The 15466-nt window shown below is 53.9% G+C and overlaps 2 protein-coding genes across 10 annotated transcripts in view; one reads left to right on the forward strand and one right to left on the reverse strand.

Annotated features, from left to right (window-relative positions):
• Nucleotides 1-4213, forward strand: part of slc11a2 (solute carrier family 11 member 2) — a 25908-nt gene extending 21695 nt beyond the window's left edge. For all 8 annotated transcript variants that reach the window (XM_088635760.1, XM_088635726.1, XM_088635742.1 and 5 more), the window contains one exon: nt 2872-4213. In XM_088635760.1, the coding sequence (XP_088491886.1) occupies nt 2872-2949 (78 nt within the window). In that variant the 3' untranslated portion in view covers nt 2950-4213. The remainder of the gene's footprint in view (nt 1-2871) is intronic.
• LOC148678647 (HIG1 domain family member 1A, mitochondrial-like) lies at nt 4177-8263 on the reverse strand. Of its 2 annotated transcripts, XM_088635819.1 has the most exons (5): nt 8065-8263; nt 7675-7878; nt 6869-6949; nt 5885-6019; nt 4177-5525 (listed from the first exon to the last, which is right to left on the reverse strand). In XM_088635819.1, the coding sequence occupies exons 3-5, from the start codon at nt 6945-6947 to the stop codon at nt 5461-5463; spliced, it is 279 nt and encodes a 92-aa protein (XP_088491945.1). In that variant the 5' UTR covers nt 6948-6949; nt 7675-7878; nt 8065-8263; the 3' UTR covers nt 4177-5460. The 2 variants fall into 2 exon arrangements, with proteins under 2 accessions (XP_088491945.1, XP_088491953.1); XM_088635827.1 differs by lacking the exon at nt 7675-7878.
• Nucleotides 8264-15466: the final 7203 nt, after the last annotated feature.

Below are 15466 nucleotides of genomic sequence, written 5' to 3' on the forward strand. Positions count from 1 at the left end.
GGAATGGCAGAGATGGGACTGGGATGGGTGGGGTTTTGGCAGTGGGATAGATTGCGATGGAGCAGGTTGCAATAGGAATAAAATGGGAGTATGTTCTATGAATGTGACAGCATTCAGGCTGGTCAGCTTCATTTTAATCATGGGATTTTAATCTGTATCAATGTTTTTTTTATCGTGTGGACACGTACAGTGTGTCCACCATGGTTCTCGATCATGTGTGATCCTGTATGATGTGTCATGTCGGCTGCCCTGATCATAGGGTGCAGTCGATGCCTGTAACCAGTGTTAAAATTAAAATCGACTGAACAGCCCACTTGGGAGAAGAAAGATAATTTTATAATAACCCAATCAGCACAGATAAGCTCCTGTACAGTGATTTTCTTACTTCTGGATGACGACTGTACACAAATAAAGAACACCAGTGTGTGCATTGAACCGGTGTGTCTGTTTCTGCTGTGCTGTGCGGCCATGTGCTGTGCCCCCCCCAGGGAGTGGCCAGATGCCCCCCTGCCCCCTGCCCCCTGCCTGTAGCCCAGAAACCACCCTCTTGAGTGATCTCCGCCCGACGTGTCCCCCTGCAGCCTGGCAGAAAGCCCTGGGTGTCACTCATGGGCTGCCCTGTTGTGGACAGCAGGGGGCGCCGTGCCGAGGAGAAGAGCCGCTGTGTGGGAGCGCGGTCTGTGTGTTTCTAGGGTGTCCGTGTTCTGACGGACAGTATCGCCCGCGGGGCCTCTCTGCATCGCTTGAGGACACGTGGATGAAATGAGCCGCAGTGCCTCGATCCCGCAGTAGCAGTGTCTCAGACGGCGGTCAGCGGTCAGCGGACTGGAGTGTCTCAGCAGAGAGCACCACGCCGCTCACAGGCTGAGGGCCACCGCTGGCCACTCAAGTGATTTACTGACTTAGAGTTTGTCACCCGCCCACTCCAGCCCCGAGGCACTATTCATTAGACAGTATCCCGTCTGTATAGTGCCCCCTTGTGGCCTGCCATGGTGTCCTCCAGGGGCTGTGCACTCTCCCCTGTCATGCCCTGGTTCCTGGTTCCTGTCCCAGATTGCAGCTGGCCACGCCGTGGTTCTGCCAGTCTGGGCTCCGAGTCCGTACGGATCCACAGGCGCAGTGGGCCGGGCCAGGGACAGATCTGTTGTACGGATGTCGGTGGTAATGGTGGCGTGCTGTGAGTCATGTCCTCTCATCTCTGCATTACAAGCTGTCTGGGCCGAGCGTGAGGCAGCCCTGCTCTGTAAGGAAGCTGTGCCTCGCGCTAACCCGCAGGGGGCGCTGCTGGGTGGGGAGCCTGCCACCAGCGGCTGTGGTGCCCTTTGCCATGTCTACAGGCTAAGCTGTCACCCACTGAACAGGTAGATCGCAGGATGTTTAATCACAAAAATTGTATTAACTTCCCAGCAGACATTTACAAATTCCACTGATTAAACAAACCTTGCCCTCCTTTCCAAAAATAACCCCCTGATCTCGTCTTGCACGGCGTTGGTACCTTTCCATCTGCTGTAGCCTACATTCCCAGGGTCAGAGTGAGGCTTCCTGAAGACGGGGCTTTGCCCAGACTGTGGTCAGCCCCTTTTTCCTGCAGACCTGCCCCAGGCTGGATGTAACGCACACTGGGCAGGTGCTCAGACTGTAGACCCCCTCATGGAGATGTGGTCAGGCAGGGTGTGGTCACTCTGTAATGTCCCTAACCTCCTCCAGTGGGAGTGGTCATCTGTTCTGTAGGCAAACCAGCAAAGTGAGCCGCCAGGACTTTTGAGTCGGGGGTGTGCCTTACCTCTGTCAAACCCCTGCCCCCGGCAGCCCTGCACTGCCTTCGAACAAACTCCCAGCTGAGTCCAGGCTTCCCTGTCCCCAGCCATCTTCCAGCACTGTGGGGTTTCAGAAGGTCAGGAGGAATGCTACTGCAGAGACCTCATCTTCGCCCCAGCCAGGAATCCAGGAATTGGGAATTCAGAAAACTAAAACATAGCAACCAGAGCAGAATCTGTTCTGTTCCACGTATTCACCACAGGAGCCACAACTGCTCCAGACCTTCCTGTTAGGAAAACAGGACCTGGACTGGCAGGAGCCTGTTGTATCCAGACACGGAGCTGACCTCTGGAACACAAATCCCAAAGGCTTTAAGAACTGAAACATTTCACTGCTGATCAGGGAGGGTCTGGTTAGACTGCAGATGGAAATGACAAAGCCCTGCACCCCCCCCTTCCCCCGACACAGAAATCTGAACGCTGACTGGACGTGCTTGTGAGAGCACCGTGCCCCTCGCAGGCCTCACCTGTTCGTGACCAGTAGCAATCAGCTCTTAATCTGGCTGTGATTGGCCGTTAATTTTCTTGATTGATTCCCCCGGGTCGGTAATGAGCTGTATGAATAAAAACATTTCTTTATCTCTGCCAGAGCAGGGGAGGGGTTATCAGAGGTGTTCAGGTCCTTGGCTGAGGTCCTGTGTGGTCAAGAGGCACATCAATCTAACAGATGTGCGTTAATGACCGCTGTGATCGCCTGACTTGGTCAAGAGCTCGGTTCCCACTCTGATAGCCCCAGGCTGTAATTGGGCTCAAGATTCAGCAGGATCCTCCGGTGGGAAAGTCAAAGGTCAAATCCTGACCCAGAGGGAAACCCCAGGCCGCAGAGCTGCAGATCTGCCCACTGTCTCTGTAGACTCTTCCCAACAGGGTCCCGTCCCCAGATCCTTGACCTCTCCCGTCCTTATGCGGCATCCTGCTTCAGCAGGTTGGACCACACGGTGGCCCTGGGCTGCGCGCACTCCTGCGTGGGGGTTTCCTTCTGCGTCGGGCGCTGGCCACCCCGCCGCCCCAGTCCAGCCCGCCCTGCGTAACTCTGTCCCCTCTCCCCCCGCAGTTCCGCGTGGGCTTGACCGTGCACACCGACCTCTACCTCCTGAACAACATGGACGGCCAGGCGTGCGCGGAGCGGTAGCGGGAGCGCGCTGGGGGTGACCTCGGGGCTGGCCCTCGCCCGGATTTCAGTCGTCTCCGGAGAGGCACCTGTTGGCCGACGACAACGGGAAAACCGCTGCTCTTGAGAATCCTTTTTACCTTACGCATCTTTTTATTTCCTTTTTAGGTATATTTTTTTAACAAAGTGGGAGCAATACTACAACTAAAACATTCCTTTTAATGTCCATTTTAAATGGTTGCCAGTGTAGCAGCCTTGAGAACCACAAGCCCTGACTGGGCCCGCCAGCGCCACCGCGGGGTCGGCTGCTGTAATTACAGTCAAGTGCCTTAGCCCTGCCCTGCCCTGGATGGGAGCTGCAGCTGCGCTTTCAAGAGCCAGGCTCACACTGTGCACCAAGCCACCTCCCTCCTCGGCCAGTTGGCGGGCCTCTCTGGGCCGAAGCCTCTCCCGAGTCTTCCTGTCCCATGGGGAACGCTGAGGAGTGGCGCCGGCGTGGGGCGAGACGAACAGACAGCTGCAGGCGTCTCGCTACTGAAACGGTGACGTTCGAGAGCCCTGGGCTCAGGGGGTGACCTGTAGACTGGGAGCACGTCCAGCTCGTGTCCCTGCTACTCCTGACCCTTCACTAGTCCTCTGCAGTGCCAGGGCTAATTAATCAAAACATCATTTCAGTAACTAAATATCCATGATTGTATTTATTGAATGGTTCAGAGGTGCCCAGGTCCTTTGTGCTGCTGAAGGCTGTATGTTGTCCTGCTGGCTCTCACAGAAGACGGTACATGACCCGATTACCTCGGTACGAGCCGGTCCAGGCGAGAGACCAGGGACGTGATTGCGGTCCTGGGCATTAGCAGGGTATGCACTGAGGTGCCCAGGCTAGAAGGGTGAGTGACGCCCTGTGTGGTGGCCCAGCCACTCCAGACCCGTCATCCTGTACACTGTGGTGGTGCAGGTCATGTGACCTGCTCGTGGGGTCAAAGGTCAAAGCCCAGACAGGCTTTTATAACACCTTACTGCTGTAAAGCATGGTGATCCAACAGACTCCCCCTCATGTTTACACTATTGTCTGCATCATGGTTTCCTCACCACCCCTCCTTCAGCCCGACTGTATATTCATGCTGTTTTTACCATGGTGTGCCGCAGTGAACCTGTTATAGAGTGAACCCAGCCTCGCAACACCAGGAATGCTGTCCTGACTGTGTCTTGGTATCTCAACCCATTTTTGTAAACGGAAAAAAGAAAAACTTTTAAGTGTCAAATAAATTAGTTTAATTTATAGTCACATTATTATTTTCGTTTGTGAAGTAAGCCATCTGTTGACTGTTCTCCACAGATAAATAGCTAATTCTCTATTCTTGACTATTTCCTTATATCCAGCCTGCTGTTAGTAAAGTTATCTCAATGTGAGATGAAACCAAGTGAATAACAGACTCCCACAGCAGAGCAGTATGATCCATGTCCGGTACTTAAAAGTTGTAACATGACTGTAAAAGGTGTACTGATGAAATAGAAAAGCAAAATTGTAAATTCTGTACAATTTTTAACTGAACACATTGTCTGGACAGATTAACCTGTACACAAAAACAAATTAACAAGCAGGAGATCTCCAGCACCTGGTGGTGGTTTTTATACCACAGCATGTCAAGCGATTTTTAGACTGCAGTGCACTGGGAGTCTGAATACAACAGTAAAACCTGGAGTGGATCAGACTGCAGTGCACTGGGAGTCTGATGACAACACAGGAAAACCTGGAGTGGATCAGACTGCAGTGCACTGGGAGTCTGAATACAACACAGGAAAACCTGGAGTGGATCAGACTGCAGTGCACTGGGAGTCTGAATACAACACAGGAAAACCTGGAGTGGATCAGACTGCAGTGCACTGGGAGTCTGAATACAACACAGTAAAACCTGGAGTGAATCAGACTGCAGTGCACTGGGAGTCTGAATACAACACAGGAAAACCTGGAGTGGATCAGACTGCAGTGCACTGGGAGTCTGATGACAACACAGTAAAACCTGGAGTGGATCAGACTGCAGTGCACTGGGAGTCTGATGACAACACAGTAAAACCTGGAGTGGATCAGACTGCAGTGCAATGGGAGTCTGAATACAACACAGGAAAACCTGGAGTGGATCAGACTGCAGTGCACTGGGAGTCTGATGACAACACAGTAAAACCTGGAGTGGATCAGACTGCAGTGCACTGGGAGTCTGATGACAACACAGTAAAACCTGGTGTGGATCAGACTGCAGTGCACTGGGAGTCTGATGACAACACAGTAAAACCTGGAGTGGATCAGACTGCAGTGCACTGGGAGTCTGAATACAACAGTAAAACCTGGTGTGGATCAGAAGGCTGTGCATTGGGAGTCAGCCTTGACAAGGCCTCAGGGCGAGTTCACAATGGACAAGTTCACAGAGAGCAGACAAGCAGTCTGATGTAACCGCTGGAAATGGTGCTGGTCTGCTGGTGGAACGCAGCGCATCTCCGCGGAGTTGGTGAGGCCAGGCGTAGCGGCAGCCCCTCTCACTTACTGGACTGGCTGGGATCCCGTGGCGCCAGGTACTCCTTGTACATGGAGTAGATCACCCCTGCGGAGAGAGGGCAGCGCTCAGGCCTGGGCAGCAGGGGCACTGCGGAGAGGTCAGGGGTGGGCGGGGGCCTCCCAGCTCCCTGAGGCCCCTTAGTTACTTCATGCAGGTTTTCCTGGGAATGCCAAGGCGGGCATCGTCCCATCGTCCGACAGACCGACAGTGAACAGGAGGGGGCGATCTGTAGAAATGATTCAGAAAAGGGCGGAATCTGCCCCGAGGCACAGGGGAAGGCAACGACACCCTGGCATGTGTAACAGGCCCTCCGCAGAGCGCGGGAGCAGGGAGGGAGAGATGGCGAGGGGCTCACCCACAGCCGTGTGTCTCGCAGTACAGACTTTACCCCCCACCCCACTCACCCAGCGTCACGGCGCCCACCACGAAGCCCTGCGCGGCCACTCGCATGTGGATCAGGTGGACGGACATCTTCATGCTGCCCCGAGACTTCAGCCGGTACAGCCCGTACGCCACCACTCCCGCGAAGCCCGCCATGCCTGGAGAGGACACACGCAGTCAGCCACACATGGAGATCCCACACCACCCCCGGGGGTCAGGGGTCAGAGGTCAGGGGTCAGAGTCCGTCACCACGGCAGCACAGTTGCAACATCTCATATCGGGCTCGGAACCGCTAGAGCCCAGGCCCGGGGACACCCAGTACAAGGCTGGTAGCACAGAACCGAGCCAGGGCCCTCAGTCCTCAGAGCTGGCTCAGTAGCCTGGGCACCTGGCTCAGTTCATGGTGTGTTACAGGTGGTGTATTATGATGTACAAAGTGCTGTGGTCTTGTGTGGAGTGTGAGCTCTCAGTATCTCCCAAGTACAAGAATAATACGCTCCCTGAACACACACAGGGCCTGGGCACAGAGCACCACAGGACCAGAGACACACTCCCTGAACACACAGAGCACTGCAGGACCAGAGACACCCTTCCTGAACACACACAGAGCACTGCACACCCTCCCTGAACACACACAGAGTACCACAGGACCAGGGACACCTTCCCTGAACACACACAGAGCACTGCACACCCTCCCTGAACACACACAGAGCACCGCAGGACCAGAGGCACCTCCCTGAACACACACAGAGCACCGCAGGACCAGAGACACCTTCCCTGAACACACACAGAGCACTGCACACCCTCCCTGAACACACACAGAGCACCACAGGACCAGAGGCACCTCCCTGAACACACACAGAGCACCGCAGGACCAGAGGCACCTCCCTGAACACACACAGAGCACCGCAGTACCAGAGACACCCTCCCTGAACACACACAGAGCACCGCAGGACCAGAGACACCCTCCCTGAACACACACAGGACCAGGCCTTGCTCTGTCTCACCGATGGGGACGAAAGGCGTGTCCCTGGACTTCCTCACAAGCTTGGAGGTCTGGCTCTCGCTGTCTGAAGACCAGGACATCCCTGGAGAGGAGAGAGGAGAGAGGGGCACAGGCTGGGTTAGGTACGCTCTGCTCTCGGGGTGCTGTCCGGGGTTACACTGAAGCACACTTCCCTCATTCCAACCCCAGCTGGGGCTCTGCCTGACAACCAGACACGAAACTGAGACGGATCTCTCCCGGGCCGCAGAGAAGAGTCTACACCGGAGTTCTACACCGCCGCCACTCGGACACCGTCCTACCGCGGCTGTAGTCGCAGAACTGCCCACACACATATTTCCAGGCTCGCACCAGCAGTTCTGATAGGATAATCAAGCTGTCCGAAGTCTCATTTGCGACCCTGTTTCGGTTCTTGAACATTAAAGACAAGTCGGGAGGCTCCGGTGTTACTCTGGTGGTGATCGGCGGCGCATCCAGACCGGAGACTCGACCCGCAGGGCGTACAGAGGCGCAGCCCGCACTGGGCTCCTCGGACCCGGAGAGAGACGCAGCACTGTCCCACTCGCAGCCGCTGGTTCAACACTGCAGACCCAGATCCGCCTAAACCGGTATCTCTCCAAAACACCAAGCCAGACGCACCGGAGCTCTCGTCTGAAACCGCTGCTTGAGAGCAAGCGAGTCGTAGAGACTCACTGCAACCTTAACCAGAGCCGTGTGAAGGACACCGCTAGCCGTTCCCGGGAGAGCGACGGGAAATAACAGGGCTCGGGGCCGGAGATTTAACAGAACCGCGTTAAAACCACAGATTACCTCGGCAAGGCGTTGTTCTCCTACTCTGTGGAGCTGTGAGCAGCCCGGGTCTGGTGAACCAGCTAGCTGGGTCTGACTCTCATGGCGCACCACGTGCCCTGGCCGGTGTTTGTGACATAACCGCTGTGCCTTGTGACGTAACTAGGAGAGCATCGTCTGTAGCTTGTATCGTGGAGAATGAAGTCTCGTCGAAAAGCCAATACGCTATAAATCACATACATCATATTACTACATAGCACTTTGCATTTCTACTACGTATACGACTTTGAATGCAGTAGAACCTGACTATAAAGCGACAAGCGCTCGTAAGCACCGCTTCCCCCTGGCGTGTGGTGTCTGCTGTAAATGACACAAATCACACTTAAACGCCACGGCGTACGATTACAGTACCTGTGTCTCCCGTTCCCCTTTGCACGATCAGCGGCGCGCTCCCTCTGCAGAGCGAGCACTTTTTTTTTCCGCGGGTCCCGTGACAGTGCGCGAGTCCGGCTGTGTTTCTCCTTGCGGCCACCAGAGGGCGGGCCAGGCTAAAGGCGCTGTTGCCGTAAGTGGTTTTTCATTTTTTTCAAGCTTTGTTATTATAAAATCTCTTTTACGGTGGAGTCCAGCCCAACAAAACAACAAAAAGAAGCATCACCAAAATTTTCCCTACATCACTCTGCGAAAGCAATATGTATGCAGGAAATAAAAAAAAACAATGACTTTGAATCATTGTATAATTTGATATGCAAACTAAATATTTTAAAATTAAATGGACAAAAACAAGCTGCCGTGATGCAATAGAAAGATAACATTTCACACAACGGGTTTAACTCCACACAGCTGTCTGTGCATAATAGCTGAAAATAAGGTAACAGCCTTGAAATCTCCGGCACAGCCTGCAGGGTTGCATACACAGCGTCGTAGGAGTCGGTAAACCCGGAGAGGATCAGCTGCTGTACAACGGGTTTCCGATAATAATCTGTTTCCATAAGCTTTCTTAAGAATTTCGTTTGAAACTGGAGTTTTCTCTGATCCAGAGATCGATTTTTAATGCGGGTTGTGCGGTGTGTCTGCAATATGGAATTTAAAGTATATCTCTGGTACAGTGTGGACTGCTCCAGCAATCAACGTCTGCAGTGTGCAGTGTCTGCAGTGCACAGCGCATAGAGTCTGTAGTGTGCAGTGTCTGCAGTGCACAGTGAGTAGAGTCTGCAGTGTGCAGAGTCTGTAGTGTGCTGTGTCTGCAGCGGACAGTGAGTAGAGTCTGTTGTGTGCAGTGTCTGCAGTGAGTAGAGTCTGTAGTGTGCAGTGTCTGCATTGTGCAGTGAGTAGTCTGTAGTGTGCAGTGTCTGCTGTGCGCAGTGGGTAGAGTCTGTAGTGTGCAGCGTCTGCAGTGCACAGCGCATAGTTTGTAGTGTGCAGTGCCTGCGGTGCGCAGTGGGTAGAGTCTGTAGTGTGCAGTGTCTGCAGTGCGCAGGGAGTAGAGTCTGTAGTGTGCAGTGTCTGTAGTGCACAGCGTGTAGTCTGTAGTGTGCAGTGTCTGCAGTGCGCAGTGAGTAGAGTCTGTAGTGTGCAGTGTCTGCAGTGAGTAGAATCTGTAGTGTGCAGTGTCTGCTGAGCGCAGTGAGTAGTCTAGTGTGCAGTGTCTGCAGTGCACAGTGAGTAGAGTCTGTAGTGTGCAGTGTCTGCAGTGCACAGTGAGTAGAGTCTGTAGTGTGCAGTCTGCAGTGAGTAGAATCTGTAGTGTGCAGTGTCTGCAGTGCACAGTGAGTAGTCTAGTGTGCAGTGTCTGCAGTGCACAGTGAGTAGAGTCTGTAGTGTGCAGTCTGCAGTGAGTAGAATCTGTAGTGTGCAGTGTCTGCTGAGCGCAGTGAGTAGTCTAGTGTGCAGTGTCTGCAGTGCGCTGAGTAGAGTCTGTAGTGTGCAGTGTCTGCAGTGCACAGTGAGTAGAGTCTGTAGTGTGCAGTGTCTGCAGTGCGCTGAGTAGAGTCTGTAGTGTGCAGTGTACAATGAGCAGAGACTTTAGTGAGAATTGTGTCTGTAATGTACAGTGGGTATTGTCTCCAGTGAATGGTGTCTGTAATGTGCAGTGTTTACGGTTTGCAGTGCACTGTCTGTAATGTAGTATGCAGTGTCTGGAGTCAGTAGTGTCTGTAATGTAGTGTGTAGTGTCTGCAGTAAGGTGTGTCTTTAATGCACAGTGTGCAGTGTCTGCAGGTAGAAGTGTCTGTATTGTAGTGTGTAGTGTGTGCAGTGTCTGCAGGGAGGTGTGTCTGTATTGAAGTGTGTAGTATCTGCAGTGCACTGTGCAGTCTGGCAGTGATATGGTGTCTGTGGTCTCACGCACTGTCAGCACTTCCTGGGAAACTCCCCCAGTCCCCACAGCGACAGCCAGAACTGTGGCTGTTAACTTGATTACTCATGTTGCAGATATTAAGGTTATGAACTCATGTAATAAGTCATTTATTGAGCACTTACTCAGCTCAGTGCACAGCAGTTGAAGATATACTGGTGAATTGATTTAAGATGCTGGGGGGGGCTGTGGTTCTAGTCTGCAGCTGGATCCTCTCTGCATCACATCTGCTCATTTGAAAATGGCAGAGATTCTTCCCTGTCCTGAATTTGCCCACACCGAGGTTTCTGGGCTCCGCCAGCCTCTCTCGGGGGAGGGTGGCTGGCTGTGGTGGGGGCGGGGGTACAGAGGGTACGGGGGGCGCGCGCTGCAGGGCGGCCCGGTCTCCATGCTCCGTGGTGGTGTTTTTCTCAATGAGTCTCCCTGTTGCGGGCCCCTCCGCCTGCCCAGAAGGCCCCTTTCCTGGAAGCGAGGCTCCGCGGAGGCCAGTCAGGGGCAGGGCCGGGGGAGTCCGCTTCCTGAAAGTCACATGACCCCACCCCCCCTCGCCCTGGCTGACTTACATAAGCACCAGCTGTGGGCAAGGGCCCGTCTGTCTGTCCCCGTCTCCGCTGAGCTCTCCCTGCTCTCTGCTTCTCTTCCACACCACTGGGGCCTGAAATGGAGCTGATTTTTTTTTTTTTTACTCTTTTTAAAATCCAATCAAGGAAGAAAAAAAAAACATGCCAGTACAATTCTCCCACTCTCCACCAGTAGATCAGACACCTGATCCGTGGTCCTGTCAGCAGGTGTGTTGGGATTAGTCTCGGTGGGACTCTCGTCTGCCTTCAGATATCTGTGAACTTGTGCATTTTTATATCAAGAAAGAACTGACTTGCTGTGCTGGTTTGATACCTGTAGATTTGCATAGGAAAACTGTACAGCTCTGCCAACAGAGCCATCCAGGCACCCACACTGTACACACACTGTCCTACTATAATAAGAATAATACCCTTACTCTTATTATATTCTGATCCACTCTTTCTGGGTTTTAAACACCAGACCTTCTGCGTGACCGTCTGTGTCAGGCCCCGCAAGGACACTGCGGTGCTGAGCCGGATCATGAATAGGTAGCTCACCACCCCCTGGAGCACAGGCCCCAAGCGCCATCTCTCTGAGATCCCAAGGATCTCGGTGATCTCCCCCTTTATCAGAGATGCGGAGGTGTCCCCTCAGAGCCCCGACAGTCGGGAAGGAGCTGCCGGCCCTGTGCGATCGCTCAGGGAGCTGCCTTGGGGAGCTTCCAGAACCGAAGAGCCACTGGGAGCCGGAGGCAGAGCCTGGGCACCTCTCAGATCACGGCCACGCCCGCCTCGCGCCCCCCGACCCCCGAGGACCAGGGAGGAAGAGGGGATTCCGGGGTCGTGGGCAGAGGCAGAGCAGACGGGAGCCGGGGAGGAGGGCGTCGGGAAACGAGACGCAATCGAAGGAACACTGACCAGTGGGGGAAGGAAGAGAGAGCGAGGCAGCGAGGGCGACAGTGCAGCGTTTGTGACAGAGCCAGGGCGAGGTACAGATCATTTACAGAGTAGCCCCCGTTTCTATGACGATTCAGCCCTGGTACCCCTGTCCCGCACCGCGCCGCCCTGCTGTACTGCACCCTCCCGTCCCACGATGCCCTGCCCTGGAGCAAGGAACTGTCCACAGACAGGAGGACCCCCACACAGCAGGCGAGAGGGAGAAATGGCTCCACCACGTCGGTAATAAAGGGGGCACTTTACGGAGCACATTATGCTCGTCCAGGGAGGACTTCAGCCAGCCCACTGAAGGTACCCCGAGCCCACTGTTACATAGAGTCTGCACTGCTCTGAGCTGCTCTGCGGTGCCCCACGGCGCCAGGCTGGACTGTGCCACTCTGCGGCGCCCCACAGCGCCAGGCTGTGGACTGGCCCTCACTGCAGCCCCGCTTGCTGCTGCTGGAGGCTCCAGCCGGACCTGTCCCTCTGCGTGCCAGAGCCCCCAGGGACCATGTGACCTGCAGCGGAGGTTACCAGGCATTCCGCAGAGTCAGCCAATCGGGAGCCAGGAGTCCCTCCTCGGCCCCTCCCGCCCCTGTCTCCGGGCGCATGTGTGCTGCTGCCTGCCTGCTCTGCAGACCCAGCCGCCGCGTCCGCTGAGGTTACACCCCCCCCCGTGCAGCGTGGGCTGGAGGAGGCGGGGTGACTGGACTGTCGTGCGGAATGCGCTACAGAGAGAGCCTGTTTTTCTGTGTTGTCTCCATAGGGATGAGCAGGATGCAAGGAGCTGGGTGGGAACGTAAGGAAATGGGAAAGGTTACAACCGAGAGGCGGCCTTCCAGCCTATCCAGCTCCTTGGCCTTTTTTTCTTTGTCCAGTAATTGATCCCAGGAACTCGTCCGGCCATTTCCTGAAGGGAGCCAGGGCATCGGCTTCGACGACATGGCCGGGCAGCTCGCCACATCCTGCGCTCCAGACAAGGGGCAGGTAGAGATCAGCACGGGACACACACACTCGAGACAAGGGACTCGCGGGACAGGCAGGGAGAGTCACTCCAGCTTCGGTACTGGCAACAGCAACATCAAGCCACCCAGCCAGACCCACGCTGCAGGCTCAGCTCTCAGGCAGGCCGACAGCCACATGAGAAACGTGACAAACGATAAAAGGCCACCTGACCCCTCTAGCTCACCTGCCTGCTATCTGCTAATCCACCCAAGCATCACAAACCATCGTTTTTTGGAAGAAGCCAAGGTATTGGCTCCAACCACATGGTTGGGTTTTTGTTCCACACTCCAGCAACCATTTGCGCAAAGACGTGCCCACCCCTCCCCACCCCCCACCACGTGACCTCCTCTGCACAGAGTCACTCCACGCTTCTCCTGCTGCGATGTTCTCTTGCAGACTGTGCAGCTGAAGCAGAAATACTATAGGAATTCACTTATTCCTCAGTATTTTGACTCTGCACATCAATGTTACACATCCACTCAACATGAGTCAGACTACTGTGCACTGGGAGTCTGGTCCATGACACTGTAACACCTGGACTGGACGAGACCGCTGTGCACTGGGAGTCTGGTCCACGACACTGTAACGCCTGGCCAGGAGCAGACTGCTGTGCACTGGGAGTCTGGTCCACGACACTGTAACACCTGGACTGGAGGAGACCGCTGTGCACTGGGAGTCTGGTCCACGACACTGTAACACCTGGACTGGAGGAGACCGCTGTGCACTGGGAGTCTGGTCCACGACACTGTAACGCCTGGCCAGGAGCAGACCGCTGTGCAATGCAGGGATATAGATGAGACTTCTATAGTACTGCAGTCTGATAAGTTCCAGGTCCCAGCAGCAGCAGTGACATGAAGGTCTTGTTTTGTTTTTTAGACGTTAGCTTCCGAGTCCGGGTTATTAGCCAGTCTGAGATGAATGCGTGTTGGCTGAGGTGAACAGTCCTTCTGAGGAGTGCTGGGAAGGCACTGGTGCCAGGCACCTGCAGAGGAGACGCTCCTGGGAGCTCAGACATGAGGGGCAGTGCGCGTGGGCGCTGCTGTTTGAGGTGTCAGAGGTATCTGGGGTATCAGAATTCAGCTGGAAGAAGACCTGTGTTTGATGGCTTTACAGAAAGATCTTTAATAATAATAATAATAATAATAATAATAATAATAATAATAATTCTTTACACTTACATAGCGCATTTCTGGACACTCCACTCAAAGCCCTTAACAGGTAATAGTAACAGGTAAAGAGTCCCCTCCACCACCTGGATGATGAGACAGCAGCCATAGTGCACCAGTACCTCACCAGACACCAGCTCTCAGTGAGGAGGAGAACAGAGTGATGAAGCCAGTTCAGAGATGGGATTAGGAGGCCATGATTGGTAAGGGCCAATGGGAAATTTGGCCAGGACACTAACACCCCTACTGTTTTCGAGAAACGCCCGGGATTTTTAATGACCACAGGGAGTCGGAACCTCAGTTTTACATCTTACGAAAAGACAGCGCCTTTCTACAGTATAGTGTCCCTGTCACTATAATAGGGCATTAGGACCCACACAGACCGCAGAGAGCCCCCTACTGGCCCCACTAACACCTCTTCCAGCAGCAACCTTAGTTTTTCCCAGGAGGTCTCCCATCCAGGTACTGAGCAGGCTCACACCTGCTGAGCTCCAGTGAGTTGTCAGATGTGAGCTGCAGGGCAAGACAGCTGCTGATTATATTTCTTTACCTGTCACACATGTATCTGCAAGACATGAGCATGAATAAAGGACAGGAAGGATAGTTTTTAACTTATGCATTGAATAATAATAATTAATAATTGCTTACACTTATATAGCGCTTTTTCTGGACACTCCACTCAAAGCGCTTTACAGGTAATGGGGACTCCCCTCCACCACCACCAATGTGCAGCATCCATTGAACCATCCATTGAACAGTGGCTTCCCAGGATGTAGGGTTAAAATGTTCTAAGTAAAACAAGGCCCGTACACACCTGCTACATGCTGTGTGAGGTGCAGACAGCAGGAAAGCAAGTTCTACAGAAACCCCAGGGTATCCCTTAATCTGAACTAATTAATACAATGACTCCTCTAATGAAGGCGTGGGTGAGGTGGGGGTGGAGTTGTTCCCAATTCCCCTGGCCCATGTTGAACCGTTTCTATCTCCCCCCGTGTCACATCCAGCGCCCGTGAGCCCGTCCGCCACGCGCGAGAGGGCGTCAGGCGAACACCGGACAAGCCTGAAAACCAGCCGTACTAATATAACCAGAGGGCGTATTTTCATCTTGACGGCAACAACACTAGTATTAACCGATAGGAGTTAATATTAAAACTTGAAGTTTGAAAAGGATTTCTAAAAAGACGATTTCTACGTCCGCTCTAACAACAAACATCAACACCTAAATCCACACGGAATGCCAGTGCCGCTCTCCCTAGATCCTTCCAGACGTTTTCCACTCGATTCAAAATAACATTCTCGGGAGTTCGCTTTCTCACAGTGGCGGTTCATCTGCAAAACACATTTCGTCCCTTCTCCTATATTTGAAACGTTGACAATCTGGGGTTTACAAACGGTAAAACGCCATGCCTGTGAGCCACACTGGACCACTCGGCTGCGTGTTCGTGCAGCCCCAGCCCGGCGGGGCAGGACGGCAGACAGCAGAGCGCTCTGCACAGTCTCCCTTTGTCCTCGGCGGCCGCACTCTCAAAATGGTGTTCGCCAGCGCCACCGCACTGTCCTGTGCCGCTATTCAGACTCGAAGCTGTGTTAATGGTTCCCATCAGCTCCGTTCATAAGTCTACTCTAACGAAACCTGCCAATACCGTGTGGTGTACCGAAAAGATGTTTCATAAATCAGCCGTTTAAAACGTCCCCCCTCCTCCTCTCGCCAGCCCCTTTGGTCAGATACGATGAAAAGTGAAACGATATTTTTCCTGAGGCGCTGACCAGCGCAGTTCAGAAACCGCCCC

Source organism: Lepisosteus platostomus, chromosome 1, assembly GCF_059453375.1.
Source record: "Lepisosteus platostomus isolate fLepPlt1 chromosome 1, fLepPlt1.hap1, whole genome shotgun sequence".
Classification (NCBI taxonomy): domain Eukaryota; kingdom Metazoa; phylum Chordata; class Actinopteri; order Semionotiformes; family Lepisosteidae; genus Lepisosteus; species Lepisosteus platostomus.